Source organism: Scomber scombrus, chromosome 20 (genome assembly GCF_963691925.1).
Source record: "Scomber scombrus chromosome 20, fScoSco1.1, whole genome shotgun sequence".
Lineage (NCBI taxonomy): Eukaryota > Metazoa > Chordata > Actinopteri > Scombriformes > Scombridae > Scomber > Scomber scombrus.
Window position 1 is genome coordinate 4,873,636 of NC_084989.1, and position 18,709 is coordinate 4,892,344.

The 18,709-nt window shown below is 39.1% G+C and overlaps 1 protein-coding gene and 1 long non-coding RNA gene across 2 annotated transcripts in view; both read left to right on the top strand.

The window, feature by feature from the left end:
- Positions 1-4,453, top strand: part of aoc1 (amine oxidase copper containing 1) — an 8,320-nt gene extending 3,867 nt beyond the window's left edge. Inside the window, exons 2-5 of the mRNA XM_062441955.1 lie at positions 3-1,477; positions 2,294-2,582; positions 3,148-3,280; positions 3,957-4,453. Coding sequence (XP_062297939.1) covers positions 3-1,477; positions 2,294-2,582; positions 3,148-3,280; positions 3,957-4,226 — 2,167 coding nt within the window. The 3' untranslated portion in view covers positions 4,227-4,453. The remainder of the gene's footprint in view (positions 1-2; positions 1,478-2,293; positions 2,583-3,147; positions 3,281-3,956) is intronic.
- Positions 4,454-13,369: 8,916 nt separating this feature from the next.
- On the top strand, positions 13,370-17,474 carry LOC134002539 (uncharacterized). The gene is made up of 3 exons (XR_009927610.1): positions 13,370-13,526; positions 14,144-14,271; positions 17,348-17,474. It is a non-coding gene; the product is annotated as an uncharacterized LOC134002539 (long non-coding RNA).
- Positions 17,475-18,709: the final 1,235 nt, after the last annotated feature.

Below are 18,709 nucleotides of genomic sequence, written 5' to 3' on the forward strand. Positions count from 1 at the left end.
AGAGACTGGGCTCATCATGGTGCCCCCATATTTGCTGATCTCACAGTTAGAGAGATGAAGGCCGTTCGTGCATACCTGCACGGTATTCCAGAGATGTTGCTCACTGATGCTCGCAACGAGGCTCTGAAGAAGAACAGCATCCTACTGATGGAACTCCATCTTCCAAAGAAGCATGAAGCCCTGAGAGCTCTCGACCGTGGACAAGCCAAACCCACACGTCAAGCCCGTGTGGTAATCCAGTTTGGGAACCAGGCCACGCCCAACATCACTGAGTACATTGTCAGTCCTTTGCCATCCCCAAATTCCCATGAAGTCAAGACTTTCAAGGGGAATAGGACTGTCCGGTTTGAATCTAGGCCTATTACTGCAGTAGAGTATAAGCATATTGTTGCAATGCTTGACAAGATTACAACTACAGCTTACAAGCTTCTCTTGGAGACCACAGGAGGGTTTTCCTTCCGTAACTGCTCTGACCGCTGCCTGACATTCTCAGACATAGCCCCCCGAGGGCTGGATCCAGGTGAGAGGAGATCCTGGATCATGTTGCAGAAGTTTGTGGAAGGTTATTTCATCCACCCCGTTGGGTTTGAGGTAATGATCAACCACCGGGATCTGGACCCAAAGATGTGGACTGTCGAGAAGGTCTGGTACAACAGTAAGTACTTTGATAGTGTGGAGGAGTTGGTAGAAAAATATGAATCAGGAGATGTGGAGAAGGTCAAACTACCCGACCATGATGATAATGACCTCTACTCCACCTACATCCCACGGGGTCACAGCAACACTCCTACTAATATCCATGGGCCAAAGCTTGTGGAGCCTCAGGGGCCTCGCTATCATGTTGAGGGTAACTTTGTTGAATATGCAGGATGGTCCTTCGCCTATCGAGTCCGCTCATCAGCTGGGCTTCAAGTGTTTGACCTCCGTTTTAATGGAGAAAGGATCGCCTATGAAATCAGCATTCAAGAGGCTATAGCCTTCTATGCTGGTGACACTCCTGCTGCCATGCAAACAAAGTACATAGACGCTGGCTGGGCAATGGGCAGCTCATCCTTCGAACTTGCACCTGGAATCGACTGTCCAGAAATTGCCACCTATGTTGACCTTTACCACTACTTTGACACAGACAAACCTGTGCGCCACAAAAATGCACTCTGTATTTTTGAGATGACCACTGCTATGCCTCTGAGAAGGCATTTCAACGCAGACTTCAAGGGGGGATACAACTTCTACGGAGGACTGGATAGTACAGTGCTGGTGTTGCGGACAACTTCGACAGTTTACAACTATGATTACATCTGGGACTTCCACTTCTACCAGAATGGTGTAGTGGAGGTGAAGGTCAGTGCCACTGGATACATCCATGCCACTTTCTTTACACCTAATGGACTTCACTATGGCACTAAGGTCTACGACTATGTGCTTGGGAACCTGCACACACACCTCGTCCATTATAAAGTGGACCTGGATATTGCTGGTAAGTAGTATACTACAATTAGTTTTTTTAGGCCCATTTTAAATCAGTAACTCTGTTAACCATTTGTACCTCAACAAAGGCAAAATTGAGCATCAGATAGACATCAGATAATGTAACTTAGTATGAGAAAAGTTACATCCATATTAGAGGATTACACACCTCACAATTTATGTCCAGTGCCATAATTCAGTGTGAATGCAGGAAGCAGTTTGCCCTTTATGTAACATCGCAGAGTACAACATATCAGACTTTCATGCAGGATACAAGAGTTTATGTCCATAAGCCCAATTTTTTTCCAATACTGTACTTGCAATGTACAGATATTGTAAAAAGGGAACAATTTTAAAACAATGACATTGGAAATTGACTACTTTGGTTCTTGTCTTGCATTGGGGTTAGGTAAACCATATCACACAACATTTTTCAAAAACATACATGGGAAGATTATAGGTTTTAACCACACCTACGTATTCTGAAGTTTGAACACTGGGGTGAAAGAGAGGACACAGAAACTGGGTCTTTTATTAATGCCCCTGCAGATAAGATGGCTTTCTGGACTTTACCCTGTCATAAAGAAGAAAGTGTTTACCAGTACAACTGTTCTGTTGACATCCATGATTGAGACAGTGCCATGTATGGCACACAAATAACTAATCTTGTAAAATATGTCTGTCACTTGCTATATTATTGTATTCAGCCTAACTCTGCTGGAAGGGTTAGCAATGGTTATTTTGGAAGAAAATATAAAAATCAACAGACTATTTATACCTTGACATCTAATCTCTCCTTACAACTCTTTGCTTTACTGTGGCACAGGTCGGGACAACAGCTTTGAGTCGATGGATCTGAAATTTGTCAACTTCACAAATCCCTGGAGCCCAGATCATAGAGTTGTCCAGTCAAGACTCCACTGGACTGAAAAAAAGACAGAACGAGATGCTGCTTTCCGCTTTGGCAAAAAGTTTCCTCGCTATGTGCACTTTTTCAACCCCAATGAGAAAAATAAGTGGGGACATAAAAAGGGTTACCGTATTCAGTTTAACTCACATGGCCATAGTGTGCTTCCAAGAGGCTGGAGGGAGGAAAATGGCATCAGTTGGTCAAGGTAATACAAATATTTTTCCTCATGTTACTAGACAATGCATATGTTCCATACCACGCTTTTAGATTTACCGCCATTCCATCAAATGGACATATTCTAAATATCTTGTCTATCATCTGATATACATTTCAACCAAAAAACCCCTCACAACTACACTTTTAGTATCTGCTCAAACATTAACTCTGGGGTGTCAAATTTAGGTTCTGTTGATGTGAGCAAAGTTTGCCTACACTGACGTAATTTGGTAATCAGGGTCAGGGTTATCTAATGATTGACAGAGCAGAGAAAAGGTTAATCTAAGGATTTGAGGTTTGGCTAGACATAAGGTCAAAGTAGGATTAGGGTTTGGAAGTCAATAGAGATGCAACAGACAGTCGAACAACATTTCCCAAGGGGAGATCACTATTTTAAATACTGTAGTAAAAATAATCTGTTTGAATGAACAAGAGAAAAAACATGACAGGACAGGCTGAAGTGTTGGTTTTTTTATACGAATCATTTTCCAGTCAGATGTCTGGGTTACAGGTAGTATGAAAACCTGATTGTCTGCTGGATTGTCTCCCTGCAGGTATCCTCTGGCTGTGACTCGTCATAGAGATAGTGAGGCCACCAGCAGCAGCATTTACACCCAGAATGACCCTTGGGAACCTGTTGTGTCCTTCGAAGACTACATCCGCAACAATGAAGACATAGTCAACAAGGTACAGTAGTTAATGTAAATACAGTTACATTCCCTGCTCTGTATGACACACATGTCCACAGTGTGCTTATAAGAGGACAGTCAGGACAGCACATTTGTCCACAATGGCCATGAAAATCAAGATGCACATGAGATCGGCACTGATCTTCTTGCTCTCACAAAGACACTAAACCAAATTATGCTTCTATCCTAACTGAAAAAAACAAACACAGCTGATTCCAAACTGTTTTGCAGATGCTGAACTTCATTTCACCCTCACCCTAATTGGCACTGGTGGCAACTACCAATAACATGTTCTTTCAATACTACAAAAGCAAAAAGTATTGAGTATTTAGGGATCAGTGATCAATAAATCAAAGCAACATGCACAGCCTCCATTTATTCACTTGTACAAGAACTCATAATCCCTTAACCGGCTGCATCCTTTTTCATGTTTCAAGTAGATTCCTAGAAATGTAGTTTACATGTCAGACAAAAAAAGGAGAGTGTTTTTCCAAGAGGTTACGTCAGTGGTTTGAGTTTGCTCTGACTAAAAGAGTCACTTCTCATTATTCACAGTCACGGTAACTCCTAAACGCTGACATTTTCTACTGTTTGCATTTCAAAGTAGATAGAAACCACCTCTGATGTGTCCTGATGACAAAATTGTAATGTAATGTTTACTCTCCTGTGTGCAGGACTTGGTAGCCTGGGTGACAGTGGGTTTCCTGCATGTGCCTCACTCTGAGGACATCCCAAACACGGCAACACCAGGCAACGCAGTGGGCTTCTTCCTACGACCCTTCAATTTCTTCGACGAGGACCCTTCAGTGGCATCCAAAAGCACCATCATTGTCCGACAGGGCAAGGACTGCAAGCCCAAGGTCCAGAGATGGACACCTGAGGTCATAGGTCACTGTGTGACAGACAAGCCATTCTTTTACAATGGCACTTATAAAGGAGTCTAAGAGTGTTGTTGGAGTTTTTAAAAATATCATGTTTGCTTCATTTAAGTATGTTTGTAAAATGAAAATTTAATGTAAACAGCACTGACTTCCATTCAATATGGAACGATTTATGTAATGTTGAACCTTTTCTTGTGTTGCAATCTTCACATTTTGAAAAACAACACCAAAACAATTAAAGACTTAATTGAAAACATTTTTAAAAGGGAAATGTTGATATTATGTGTATCTTATTTGAATAAATGATGTCTGGACTTTTGACAGCTGGTCATGTGGTTTATAACTTAAAATCCTAAACACACACACAAACACAACAAAAATTCTTAAGCAGTAAAACTAGGCACCTCTCACCTATTCCTGGTCTCACTTATCTATCCTACTGCCTTACATGAAAAGACAGAAAAACATGAATTTCAGACCACATGCAAACTTAATCTTAAAGTCAAAGTGCATGTATCAAACCCTCATCTCTATCACACCACTTCAAGCAACACATGTAACCTTGAAACAGGGGGAGGGGAGGCGGTGTGGGGCATAGGGTGCCATGAGATTTCCCCCTAATCTCACGCCGGGTCTCCATGGTTGAGGTTTAGCAGCAGCGAGCATGCAGGATGCAGGATGCTCCGTATCCGCCCCGCTCCTGGTTAAACCGCTGGCCCTCAGCGTGCTCTGCTTGCCCCTGTGGCGGGAATGTTTTTTTGCTAAGAAGACAACAGGCCTTACTGAATAAACAGTCTGATTCCGGATGCTTCCCCACAAACAGTCCAGGATACCATCCGGCTACACCGTCACTCCTGGTAACCTAACTATACATACAGTAACGATGTGACAGAATATCAACAGCGCATGTACAGGCTTTGTACTTTATGTACTCATTCCTGACATAGTAATGTCACTTCAACCAAAAGGATCTGATCAAGTGCTGAAAATGTAAGTGTTTTGGTCATATGTTTTTGATTGCAATTTTTCTGTATTAAGCAAAGATTAATAAACACAAGTCTATGTGAGCCTGGCTTTGCACACTGAACAGTGGCAAAGTAGGTTTGTGTGAATTGTAAATAAGTGGGCAAAAGGAATCTGGCCAACAACAGTTGTCAGTATTTTCAGTCCGAATCCCCTTTTTTAAAAGTGTGTGCCGATGTTTTACAGTGTACATGGTAAAAGAGGGATAGTATGAGAGCTATGCAGGCACGAGAGAATGGACGGCGTTAGAGGAGGGGACGAAAAAACAATGAGAATTCACTCCACTTGGGTAACAAGCATTCCTATAGCTATTCCCATGGCAGTGGTGTCTTTGACGTCACCACAGTAAAAACTACAGGAACACAACATGTAGTTTATTCATTTTAAACTAAAAAACAGTAGTTTTACATCCACAAAAACATCCAAAAACTGACATTTTATCACACTATGCAGGAGTTACATAAAATCTATTTGCTTGGTTCTCCTGAAATCTTGTAGTATTACAGCAGCCAAGACTGACTACTAACAAAAACATACAAGTCTGGATTTAAGTACCATTGAACATTGTTTTACAAGGCAGAACTATATAAGATACATCAGCCACACAATGTTGTAGATCATCTATAATGATGACTATGATCAACAGACCTAAAGATACAATTGACAAGAGAAACTTCCCCAAAAATAAAAACACTGTGATATGTCTACATTACTATAACAAACATTAGCTCAGGTATAGTCTGCAGTGGATGAGAAAGTGGGTGATTCAGGATAAAAGGCCTGGGAAACTAGGTGGTGAGCTGTTGCCACCTACTGGAATTTTGAATAATTGTGTAGTCTGTTCACATCTTCCTGCAGAATATCCAACAGTCTGTTTGTAGTAAACATCTACCATCAACATGCTTTTGAGATATTTTTATTATTATTATCCTTTAATTGAAATTATTCAGCTACTGAAACATGCTTCAACAATAATGCTCATACTTGAGTTCTTTGTTGTCATCATCAGATGGGAAAGGACCTATTGGTTCTAACATCCAACTGCACGGAAAATGTTTAATCTGTCGAGTAAAACATAGATGTCCTACTTTGTGTTTGTGTGTGTGTGTGTGTGTGTGTGTGTGCGTCCACAGTGTGAGAAAAAAATAACTGATGATGTCATAAGGGGGTTAGATCAACTTGACCTTGTGGATGACAAATTGAATTTAACCCTTTGTCTGCTCAACCGTTTGGTAGAGGTCACTTTGTGTCATGATATCTGGTCTAAAACAAAATCTATTAAACCAATTTCACTTTTTGGGCAATCTTTACCACTTGTATGAGGTATGTAATGCACACAAGACCATCAGACTGTGTTATGGTTGCTATAGATACAGGTTGTGCTAGTGTATAAACAAAGAATAACACAAATCACTGCTGACATTAGAGATCCTGAGGGAGACATTTTTGAAGTTGAACAGAATGAGTCTCTAACTTGTTTTTAAAAAAGTTTTGAACAAATGAGGTCTGAATGAGGTCTGTAAAACAAATGTTTTATGTTGTCATGGCCTAAAAGATTTCTTTAAATAGAAATGTCTTGGTGTGACCTACAAAGGCTTAACAAAGAATGAAGTTTGAAAGACAAACAAGTTTACCATGCAGAAAGGGTTTAATGATATACACTAGCAAGTTGCATTGTGGGAAGTGTAGGGGCAGTGATTTTGGAACTCGACCCATACTAGGGACTAAAATGCAAGTAATCTCAGCCTGTCCTGGATCAATTTTGACAATTTTAACTGTCCCTAGTAAGTCCAACTGTATATAATGGCAATACAAAATCACTGGAGTACATCTCTAATCCAATAAATAAGATTTTTTTTTAACAAGCAACACAATCACTTCCCATTATTAAAGGACTATATATGTAAAAATTCAAGTTTCAAGTTCTTAATGCAATTTTACACAGGTTTTCACACTGGAATAGTTACTGTAGATCAGATGCTGTAATTAAATCTTCCACTTAAACTTACCCAATTATTTTATTATTGATTTAATGATTTCTCTCCCATTAGTAAAATCATTTAAATTGCTTCTACTTGACTTTAGTTGTCAAGTTATTTTAGTGTAAGATCAAATGTCTTTCCTCATGTTTCTTTCAGTTTAATTCATCTTCAGTCTTTGATTTTCCTGATGCAGCCTCAGATAAAAACAGAACTACAGTAACAGTGTCTGGAGGAGCAGACCTCTCACACATAGCTTGCCTTCTAATTCTGCATCTTTCCTTCCCACTCCTTCCTTCCTTCCTTAATCTATTAGTTTCTTTTCCCCTCCTATATTCAGTCGTGACTTTGCTCCCATCATTCATCTGTTATCGTCACTAGATGATTACCCTCCATTCATTAAAGCCTTCGTGTGAATGCCTCGGTGTGACTCTGCTATGGAAATGTCACATGTGTTTGAATGATCTGATATCTCAATACTACATCCTGTTTGAGATTGAAGCCCCAGTATTTTTCCAGTGGTGTATAATAGAGAGATGTAGCAGTAAACAGATTTGTACTGAGAGAGTGTATTATTGGTAGCTAAAGCAAGCTTGAGCCTTTATTTTCTGCCCACCAAAGCACATCCTCTCCCACTGTAAGAACATTACAAAAAACTGATTGTTTATTTCAATTCTATTATAAAACTATAGTTATTTTCTGTGATGTCACACTGAGCCAAACTCCTGGATCAATCTGACTCTAAATCCAGCTGTTTTTATTCTCAGCAATACATCAGACAATAAATTGAGTCTTTTTTTAAAGCTGTATTTAATGTAGATGAAGTTTAAGATAAAAAAAGCTTTATGCATGTGTGACATATTGTGAATATATATTGTTGCAGTTGGGAAACTTTAACCAATGGCCAAGAATTCATGTCAGTCAAGAGTCCAGATACGGGATAAACTGAGCATATCATAATAATAATAATAAGCCCATGTGCGAGTGCGTGTTCTTGTGTGTGTCTGCGGCCGGATGGGTGCATGATGGTGTGTGTCCCCGCTGGTATGCCAACTATCCCATTCCTCTTTGTCCACTTCTCAAAATAACCCCATACCCCGGCAGCAGCTGAGACAAAGCTTCAGACAGACCGACCTCTCAAAACAGAGAGCGAGATGAAGGGAGGGGATAGAGTGGAGTAGAGGGAGAGAAACTTGCATTACAGGACAACAAGATGAGGGAGAAATCTGAATCACCTGATATATCTCGATGAAGATATTAGCTGGCTTCATGCCGTTTACTACCAGTATTTAAATATAACCAGAAACATAATACTTCAAGTTGTTTTGAGGTTTAAAATGTGCATATTAAAGGCGATGCAGGTCCCGAGATCACACATAACATTATATATATATATTTTATACAAGTGCATAAAAAGAGAAAGAGAGTTTTTCAATTTCATGATGCCTTTAGGCAAAGCTCTACTTTAATTTTCCTCTTGATCATCAAGATTCCTAATATTTCTGAGGAATATGAAATTTATAAATCAGCCCTGAAATAATTGTCTTTTTTAGGTTAGGTGGTGTAAAACTGCACCTTCACTGAAATATGTATCTGCTGGTGTCACTGCTGCAACTGTGCAAGTGAGTCAATCATCCAGTGAGCAATGCTGCTGTAACATGTATCCGGTCATTCCAAGCTGGCAGATGGGAACGCCTGGGAACACGAGGGAGTACAAGAGGGCAACAGGAGGGCAGGCCGCAGTGGATTTGGAAACATGGAGAAGGGTTTGTGTAATTCCAAACCCCCAGGTCCAACATTAAGCCTCAGTAAGTGCTTGTTTATATCCACTTTCAGCTTCCTCTTTACTGTACCCCCTCTCTCAAAAGCTACCATTGTAAGCAGCAGGATCACACAGGAGCTTTAGTTGGACTCAATCTTGGATTTTTTTTCTTGCCTTAATATCTATAGCTACACTTTTTTGGTTTCCTGAGGAAAATTAAACACTTAGGTCTGTAAGTTCAGTCTTGACCGAAACAATTCCAATCTGAGGTGCTTCACCAGCTTTTTCCATAATATGCACACACAATTGTACATTGCTTTGGAAACTCAAATAAATAGAGAACAATCTTTGGGAAAAAACTAGTAAATGGACCTTTAGTTGCAATAGTTTTTATAAAGTAATCACAATGTAGTCAAAAACATAAAAGCAACAGAAAATAGGAATAAATATTGTATACAAAATGAAAACACAAAAGAAACAGCAGGTCAAGCCAAAGATAAAGGTCAAAGTGGACTTCTTCTGTAATTTGGCACATAAAGAAACCATTCAGTTTGCTGCTTTGTCATTGTGATGTAGTGCATCCTCTACAGTGTACAAGTACATTAGATATTTTCTGCATGTATTTATTTGACACAGAGCATAGGTGAATATTAAATCAATCTAAATCTAATTGTAGTTTATTTGTACAGCCAAATCTCACCTGAAGCAATGGTTCCCAAAGCAGCCCAAGCTCTTTAAGAAGGAGGAAAAACTTCCCAGCAAACCATTAACCACTATTGTTATTCATTATGTTTTTATCAGGCACACTTTATTTTAGTATAGCACTGGTCTTTTTTAAATGCTGCTGCCTTATTGTCTTTTGATTGTTCTTATGTGTTTCTTAGGGGTTTACACAGTTTGACTCTAGTGATTGACTTCCAGAAAGATTTTGAATTGATTTCTAAATTACTGTTGTTTCTCCATTCAGCAACCAAGAGACATATGCTCGATGCTGATAGACACTTAAGCACTCTGTGATATTTCCAAGTGTATCACCCTTGAAACAGGCTTGTTTTGCACCCTGATAGAATGTGCCAAAGTGAAGATATACCTGATGCTGCATCCATTTATTCATATTTTGGGGGAGATGGAAGCGTATCATGAATTGCTCCTACCATTAATCCTGTATGCCTCCACTTAACAGCAATTTGCAACTCTCAGGTTCAATGTCTCCATGAATTATGCAGCTAGAATGAGTTGAAGAGCTCAACTGAAAAAAATATTATGCGACTCCCTGGCTGGGGCATTAGCACGCAATAGAATGTGCAAACCTGTGCAAGGAGTCAGTCTCCTACCTGCTGATAAGAGGTCCTCCTGTCCTGTGCAGGCACAGGCACTCCACCAGAGGGCAACAGGAGTCCTATTCTTTAAATTAATAGTTTTGATATGAAATATAATTAGATTTTAACCTAAAGTCACATGACAACACCTGAGTGGACCTTGCAAGTGCTCTTGAATTTTGGCCTGATTTGGGGCAAGTATTTGTTAACCAGGAATAATTCTTCATTACTACATTTTTTTTTTTTAAATTGTCACAGCGCCACCTACTGTCAGATTTGCATCAAAGTTCTGAATCCATATTGGAGTTACATCAGTACCCTTTTTGGTTGTTCTGCATGATAAACCTGCATTTTAAGTGTATCTATTGGTAAGATACATATCATCACATCACCATCTCCACCTGCTCCACTCTAATAATTTTTTGACTAAACAGGAACTGCTAATGACCAATTCAATATACTTTCAATGACTTCAATTTGCTACAACATAAACAAATATAAGCTAAAAAAAAGGGCTCTAATGAGAATACCAGCGCCACTTTTTCAGTAAAAACAGTAGGTGATTCCATCTCTAATTATTACAAGGGGCTGAAAAATTACCCACACATGCTTCAGACTGGATTAAAATGATTGACCTGGGCAGGTCATTACAACAACTCACCTCCCCTAGAGAAATAAATCAAAAACAAAAATCTAAATGGGTCAAACCTGACCCCCTGCTAGATGGCAATTCAACACCTCAATACTAAGAGACCAACAGCACTCCAGACATATCAACCTGCACCTTCTGGCAAACAGCAACAGTGGTGATAAGAGGCAAAATAATAGCATTTTGCACAAATGAAAAAAAAATACGGGGACAAAGCAATCCACAGACATTGTTTGCAAAGGGAGGTGAAGAGATTGGACCTCCTGGTAGGGGTGTATTGGCTTGGTATATGCCTTGGTTTTGTGCTCCATATTAGTATGTTGTTGGTTCAAGAAGGGATACAAAAAAATGTAGAAAATAAGATATTGACATGTGAAACAATGGTGGGTCACTGGCCATAACTTTTAATGTAACAATTAAGGAAGTCAAATGCTTGGATGTTGTCAATAAGAACAACAACAAAATAATCCATAATCCACCCATTTTTTTGCTGCTTACCCAGGGCCAAGTCACAGTGGCATTAGCCATAACCCAAAATAAGCATCACCCAAAAATAAGTTGCTATATAAAGCCAGCATTGTTACGTATTCCACATCTAAAAAGGGCTCAGAGTGAATTAGTTCTGCAGATGAACATTATACTAAATGTATAAAGTAAACTAGAAGAAAGTGCTATGCCTGTATTAAAGGCAAATTAAAATGGAAGTAGATCAGGATGCATGTGCTATGGCCTAAAACATTCTTCTGCGCAGAATTTAAGATGTCACTGGTGTGACGTTCCATAGTATACTTAACATTGTCACTGGGCAGCTAATGTTAGAGTCATGGTTTACAGATGGTATGGATATGAAAATAGAGACAGGCCTGACTTTCCCCCCTGACTGGCCATTAAAAAGTGCTTAACCTCTAGGACCTCTCTCCCTGCTCTTCCCTCTTCATCACCTACTCTTTAAGAAGGTTCATTTCATCCTGTCCAACACTCAGGGGATCTGGAACCAAATAAGAAAATCTTGCAAGCTTCCAAACTCATCGATACACGCCCCTTACCATCTTGTGCAGACTCTGCCTTTAGAGAATGGAGTCAGAAAGGTATGACCACTTTAAAACACTTGCCTCATTTGAACAATTACATTTTTTCTTTATCTCTTTTATCTAAAAGTTGCAAGGATGCCATTTTGGACATGTCCAAAACACTATAATTTATGGTGCCTCCTATTTAGATGGTACTGCACTGTTTTTAATCTCACTTTAACGTCTGAAAAAATACTATTTGTGGAAATTCAGCCTTTTCCAGTAATGATCTGACATGCCATTGTTGAACCAAATAAAGTTCAACTATCAATTTTCTGATTTTTACAATCAGTCTTCTTATGTTCAATTTAGTGTTACGTGGAGCGGAAAAGGTGGACCATAATGCAGTAGACTGCAGGCAAAACAAGCTGAAGAATAGCATCTTTATTCTGGTTCAAATGCAGGCAAAGTAAAACTGTACAGAACAAACACAGCAAAACAAAACTGAACAAAGAACCCAACAAAACTGAACTGAAAACCCGGACTTAAATACAAACTGAACGAAAGAAACGGCAAGTAACAGGTGGCGAGACATAAAGGCAGATAGGGAGCTGATGGCTGGGAAGGACACAGGGCTTATGAGACTGATGCAGGGCAGGTGTGGAACACAACACAATATGAGCATGCACAAACCATCCCAAAACTCACATGAACACAACTAAAATTAGTGCAGATGTAGCCGGTCAGTCCTGAGACTGGCTAACAACCTCTCTCTGTCTCTCTCTGTGTTGTGTTGATAATGATGAAACAAGGACAACAATTATTTTGCCAGTCATGTTAACTCAGCCTCTTCTGAAAAGCCTCCCTCACACACCTCTCGCAATTGTATGTATTTTATATGACAACAATAATCAACCATATTCATATGAACATACATAATATAAAAAATAATCAAAACAAATAATACAAAAGTAAACTATATAATTACACAAGAAAATAAAAGGGAGCTCACATACCTGTGTAGCCTACAACAAGATTCATGTTAACTCAGCCTCTCCTGAAAAGCCTCCCTCACACACCTTTAAAGGAGAGGGGAAACGGCAGTCAGTTTGAGAAACACTGGCAGGTTAGCTCCTATTAGCTTAATGCTTTCTATGCTAAAGTGCCATACTTAACATAAATATCTACACACACACTAACATACATCTCACTAACACAGAGGAAAACATGTACGGACTATCCAAAATAATCATCATGCCTCTGCTTAGCTTTATTTTGGTATTATTTACAGAGCACCTCTGTCATTTTACCTCTCCTCAGCGATTCCAGAGACCGACTGAGGAGAAAGGCGCGAACGGACAGGATGTGACGTCACAGCCGGGTCAAAGGTCACGTAGTGTACGCAGTCGGAGCGAGAAACGTATGGTACAAACATAGTGAAGAAGGAGAGGTGACCGAGAGACATCCAGAAAGGAAAAGTTTAGAAGAACAAAAAATATAAAAGAAGGCTTTGACCAGACATGACCTGCGGACACATCAGTGTGGTTTTCTAATGGCGGAGGACCAACGGAGACCCGGCGGAGGACCGGTGAGTGAAGGCATATGCTGCTCTGCCGGACAGGTGAGTAACATCAGCTCTGCGCTGGTTCACATTAACAGTAACATTACCTGCTGACATTCAGCTCACTGTCTAGTTAGTCAGGATATGTTGTTGTTGTGATGTTAGCTGTAAAGTAGCAGAGTTGTTACTACAGCTGTTTGACGCTTTGCACGTTAGCTTAGCAGCTAACGGTAGCTACAACGTAGCTGCTGTGTAGTTGCTCCGTGTATCTGGTGTTTGTTAACTGCTTTCAAACGGTTTACAGTCACGAAGACCTATAAACACAGGTTTGCTATCACAATAGGATTATTTGGAGTGATACACGGAACAACATTCTATGTTATCCTTAGCTTCAACTCTGGTCACTGTAGTTGTGTAAAATCAACCTGAACAGCTAACTCCTGCTAGTTTTTAGTTAGTTAGATTATGTTTAATATGATGATTGTTTAATTCAGCTGAAGAAATCAAGGCCTGGTGATTTCCAAAAACAAAAATAAAATCAGCACATATTTTCTCCACACAGTTGTTACAATCCAATTGTATATGAATGTTTTACATTGCACATTACTGTATCTTCTCAGTTATCCAGTAACAATGGCATAAGACTAATAATGGGTCTGTATTTATTCTTTTTAAAGGCATCCCAGATACAGATGTGATGTCAGCTCCAGAAACCTCCCAGCATCTCATCCTGTAGCCCTGCTCCCTCAGACTTCAATTTTCATCATCTCATCAGACAGTTCTGCAGCTGATGAGACTGCTCAAGGTCTAGGTCCTGAAATGATCATTCGTGGTCATAAGTGAGATTTTATTATGACCAGATGCATTTTGCAGAGGGGGGGGCTCTGTTTTGGTTTTCACTCAAATATCAACAACTTTTCTCCTCGTTTTCTCCCACATCGCTTACTATAACTTTTAATACATTGGTTACACACACACGTCACAATTAGCAAAATAAACAGCATATATTCCTGTCAAGCAGAGGGGCCTACATATTAAGGATGCATGTAACAACATACAGTATCTCACAAAAGTGAGTACACCCCTCTCACTTTTGTGAGATACTGTAAGTCGAACTAAAAGACAACTTGTGCAGCTGTGAATAACATAACTAGCATTTAAGTTCACTTGAGCACTTAGTCCCAATGAGAGTCAATGTAGAAAGCAACAGTTTCCCAAGTGGTCCTTAAATATAGTCTGGAACTTCCTATCTTTCCTTATTTGCACTCAGTCTAGTCTTAAACAGACAGTTCAGCCTGAGGGCATCTGGTGGATCGGTAGGGGGACATAGAGCTGGGCTCGGACAGAATATAGATAGATATAGATAGAAAATAAGTAAGGATGTAGGATGCCAATGATTTAGTGTTTATTTTAAATTTCTTTTCAGTGTTTCATCTTGTAACAAACCTTTTTACATGTCACAAATACAAATGCGTTACACATTAGTGTCTGCTGAATGAAATTTTAACATTGTGAACAAATGAATGATCACGTTAAACCACTTACAGCAATTTGTACCTCTCAAGTGTGATGTCACCATGTATTATGCAGCAATCATAACATGGAATTCAATTATCTCATATGAGTCTACACTAAAACTGCAGTGACCGTGTAGTCAAAGAAAGACCTGTGCAAACACTGATACCAGAGGGTCTCAAGAGACCACAAAATGTATTGTTATTGATCTCATGTGTTTGCCCTACTGTTTGGCAGATTTGCCGCTTTGTTTCTGGAGTAGGCTATACGCTGGATGTGCTTAACAAAAAAGGTGAAATTTGAAAAATAAAAAGTATTGCAGTATAAATTTAAATAGTTTGATGTATGCTAAATTTAGCAAGGTAAATCTGCAGCTTGTACTGTATATGCTCACTAGATTTCGTGTTATTTGGAAGCTCTATTGAAGAGATTCAGTTATTTCTTCTAAAAATGACAGTATGAACAAACATCGCAGTCATTTCGCTGGCAGACAAAGTGTGTATTTTCAGAAAATAATAGCGTAGTAAATATTACAGGTGGAACTGAGCATATCATATATCAGCAAATGCAGCTTGATGTTAGCAATGTGTGTATATAAAGTATTTGGATGTGGAATGTATGGTTTGCAAGTTATGAACAAAAATGTAATTTGTCTTTATAACAGCGCCCCCATATGGTTGACCTGGTTTTTGTTTCGTTTTTTTTGCTTGTTTTTTTGTGCTTTGAGTTTGAACAATTTAATCTCTATCCTAATAATAGTCAGACCAAAATCAATCAGGTTCCAAGACTTTTAGTGCTTAAACTGCTAACAATGAAAATAATGTCATAAATCCAATATTGTTAAGCCTTTAAAAATAAGCCCCCAGAGAAATTAGTCCTAAAGGCTGATCAAGAGACAATGCAGGAATCCCAACCATACCACTATGATGATCACTGATGAATCAAATCTAAATCTTTAATGCAATTGTCTGCATCATGGCGGCTGTGTCATCTTTTCCATTTTTAGCTGCCTGGCTCTCATTGACTGCACACTGACCCAGCTGTGGCTCATGTGCACACATTGCACAGATATTTACTCTCACACACATTTTTGACTTTTTGACACAAGTCTAGATGTAAAGTGTACTCGTGTTCTCTGTGTATGTATGTGTCATACATACACACACACATGTCCCTTATGAATAGTGCAGCCCATGGGATCCTGTTACAAACAATGTGCCATCTGCACGCTGATAAAAACAAGTCCTGTTAAAGACTCCTACCTCTTCCATAATCACTACCCCTCTGGCTGTCTGCCAAACAACCTTTGATTCATGATTATAGCTAATAACACCAATATATAGTTTTGCTGGTTTTAAAACCTTTTACATGTGTTAAATTCTGTCTATTCAGCTATCCCATGTTATATTGAAAGAAATAAGCTTTATATGATTGATCACATAAATCTACAGTATGAAGAGTACAACATATCTCCATTATATCAACTTTTCATGAGCTAGAAAAGATAGCTGTTTTTTTCTTTTCTTTTTAGTAACACTTAATTTTACTAAGTAGTTTTTTTTTCATCATTTGAACTTCACATGTGTTGTAGGGAGTGGCTGCCATGGTAACGCTACTGGGAACTGTAAGCAGGGAAAAGCCTTTTCATATGAGTATTGGTTGCTGAGGTGCTCTTCTAAACACATTTGGGTGTGGCAGCATGGCCTCTGCTGCTCACAGCATCCCCGAACATCACGTCCCCCCTCTGAGACTCGTTGAGACTGCAGAGGCGAGGGTGTGCCACTGATGACCCTTCATATTCTGCTGTGACACAGGGAACACAATGACACAGCAGTGGGGGTCCAACTTAGAATAAAAGAATAAAAGCTTTCTTCCATGCTATGGCGTTGACCCACATACACTCCAGGCACGCATTGCTGGCTCTGGTAATTTCACCCAAACAGCTGAAGCAGTCTTAAGGTGGTCCGTAAGCAACTGGCTTACAGTAAATGACTGTGATTGCTGCTGTTGTGGAGAAAAGTTTATCAAGGAGCACATAGACCCCTTTGGCTTTATCAACTTTAGAAATCTGGAGGAAACCAGAGAAGGAGTTAGTGGCACTTATTGACATTGACAGGAATTTGTAGGTTTGACATATTAAGTCTGAATAAACCTCTGAACTTGTACAAACTAGATTTAAAAGTAAACTGAAGCTGATGGGAGACAGTTGTAAGAGACAACATTAAAATGATACACAGTTGGCATAAATGAACTGATGACTTGTAGATTTATTAGATGTTTTTCTCCTTCAGTATTATAGGGCATTAATGATAAGTGCTACACTCTCAACTGTGTCTCAAATGTGATTTTTCCCTCTTTCTTTGTAGGTCAAGAGGGTAAATTATCTCATTCAATCACTGTGATGATCACTTCATCTTGGCAGACAGTTTGCTTTCCTCCCTGAAGACTATCTCTATGACAACAGAGTGAGAAGAGGATCAGGGGAGACTGCCGGTCTATACTTCCAATGTAAAGCCACTTATCATGCATGTTATGGTCTTTTCTCTCTCACTTTCCAAGCTGTTTTATGTTTTAATATACCACATAAAAAACACAAAAATTCAATCAAGAGTTAGTATTATCACATTTTCAATATGAATACAGTATTTCTGTTTTTCTTCATAACATATTTAGTTAATTAAATATTCTTTTTAATTCAGAAAAATAGAGAAATAAGTCCGTCACAAATGCTAACTGGTTAAGATGGAAGCTCATTTCTGTCAGAAAAAAATAGATAATAAGGGTTAGGGTTAGAATCAAAATGATGAGATTATAAATCAAATTTACAACTCAACGTTATGAGACGGTAGTTAAATTTGTAACTATAATATTTTTCATCATGTTTTTTAAATCTATATTTCAACTTTGTATTCCAGGCAAAAATGAAAAATCCGTCGGATTCAGTAGTATAATCTTCAAAGTTAATATTATTTTCAGTATTGCATTTCCATCATTTTATTAAAGGTAAAGATGAAGATCAAACAAAAATGAAGGCTTGTATTTGACACCCTGACACTCACAGCTGTGGTTGGACTGTAAAGGCCACATCTGTTCTCACCCAGCTTAAAAAAGTAATCTGCATTTCATTTTGTCTGGCCTGCAAGTCATTCTGAGCTGAGGTGATGAGTTTGACGGTGGATGAGTAAAAGAACATGGATATGGAAGATTACAAGTTAGTTTGAAAGCACTGTATTTCAGCCTCACCCATTCATACATTCATCCAGCCAGGCTGGGAAGGCAAGAACGTGCACACAAAACAAAACGCACACACCTGCATTTTGTTTATGTGTATTTGTATTCACATTTCATTTTCTCTTTTGTGAAGTGAACTGACTTTTACTACTTACGTAGAGTCAACCCCACCACCCCCCCCCCCTTACCCTCCCACCCCTCGGTCACCCAACTGTCCTGCCAGCTGTCTATTTTAGATGTCCACGTAACACCCTTCAAGCAATTACTGCCTGAGTGGTCTCCTGGAGTTCATCCAAAATATTCACTCCTAAGCAGTTTTGGATGGCTGAAAAGTCGATGGCAAGACTTTTCTGCCAAAAAATGATAAAGAACTGACAGCAGGTTTGGCAGCAAGTTACTGTAAAATGTTGTTTTAGTTGAAATGTATGGTTTGTACCTTTAGGTAAATGTAGCATAACATATTCTACTTTTACAGAAAATACCGAAAAAATGAAGAT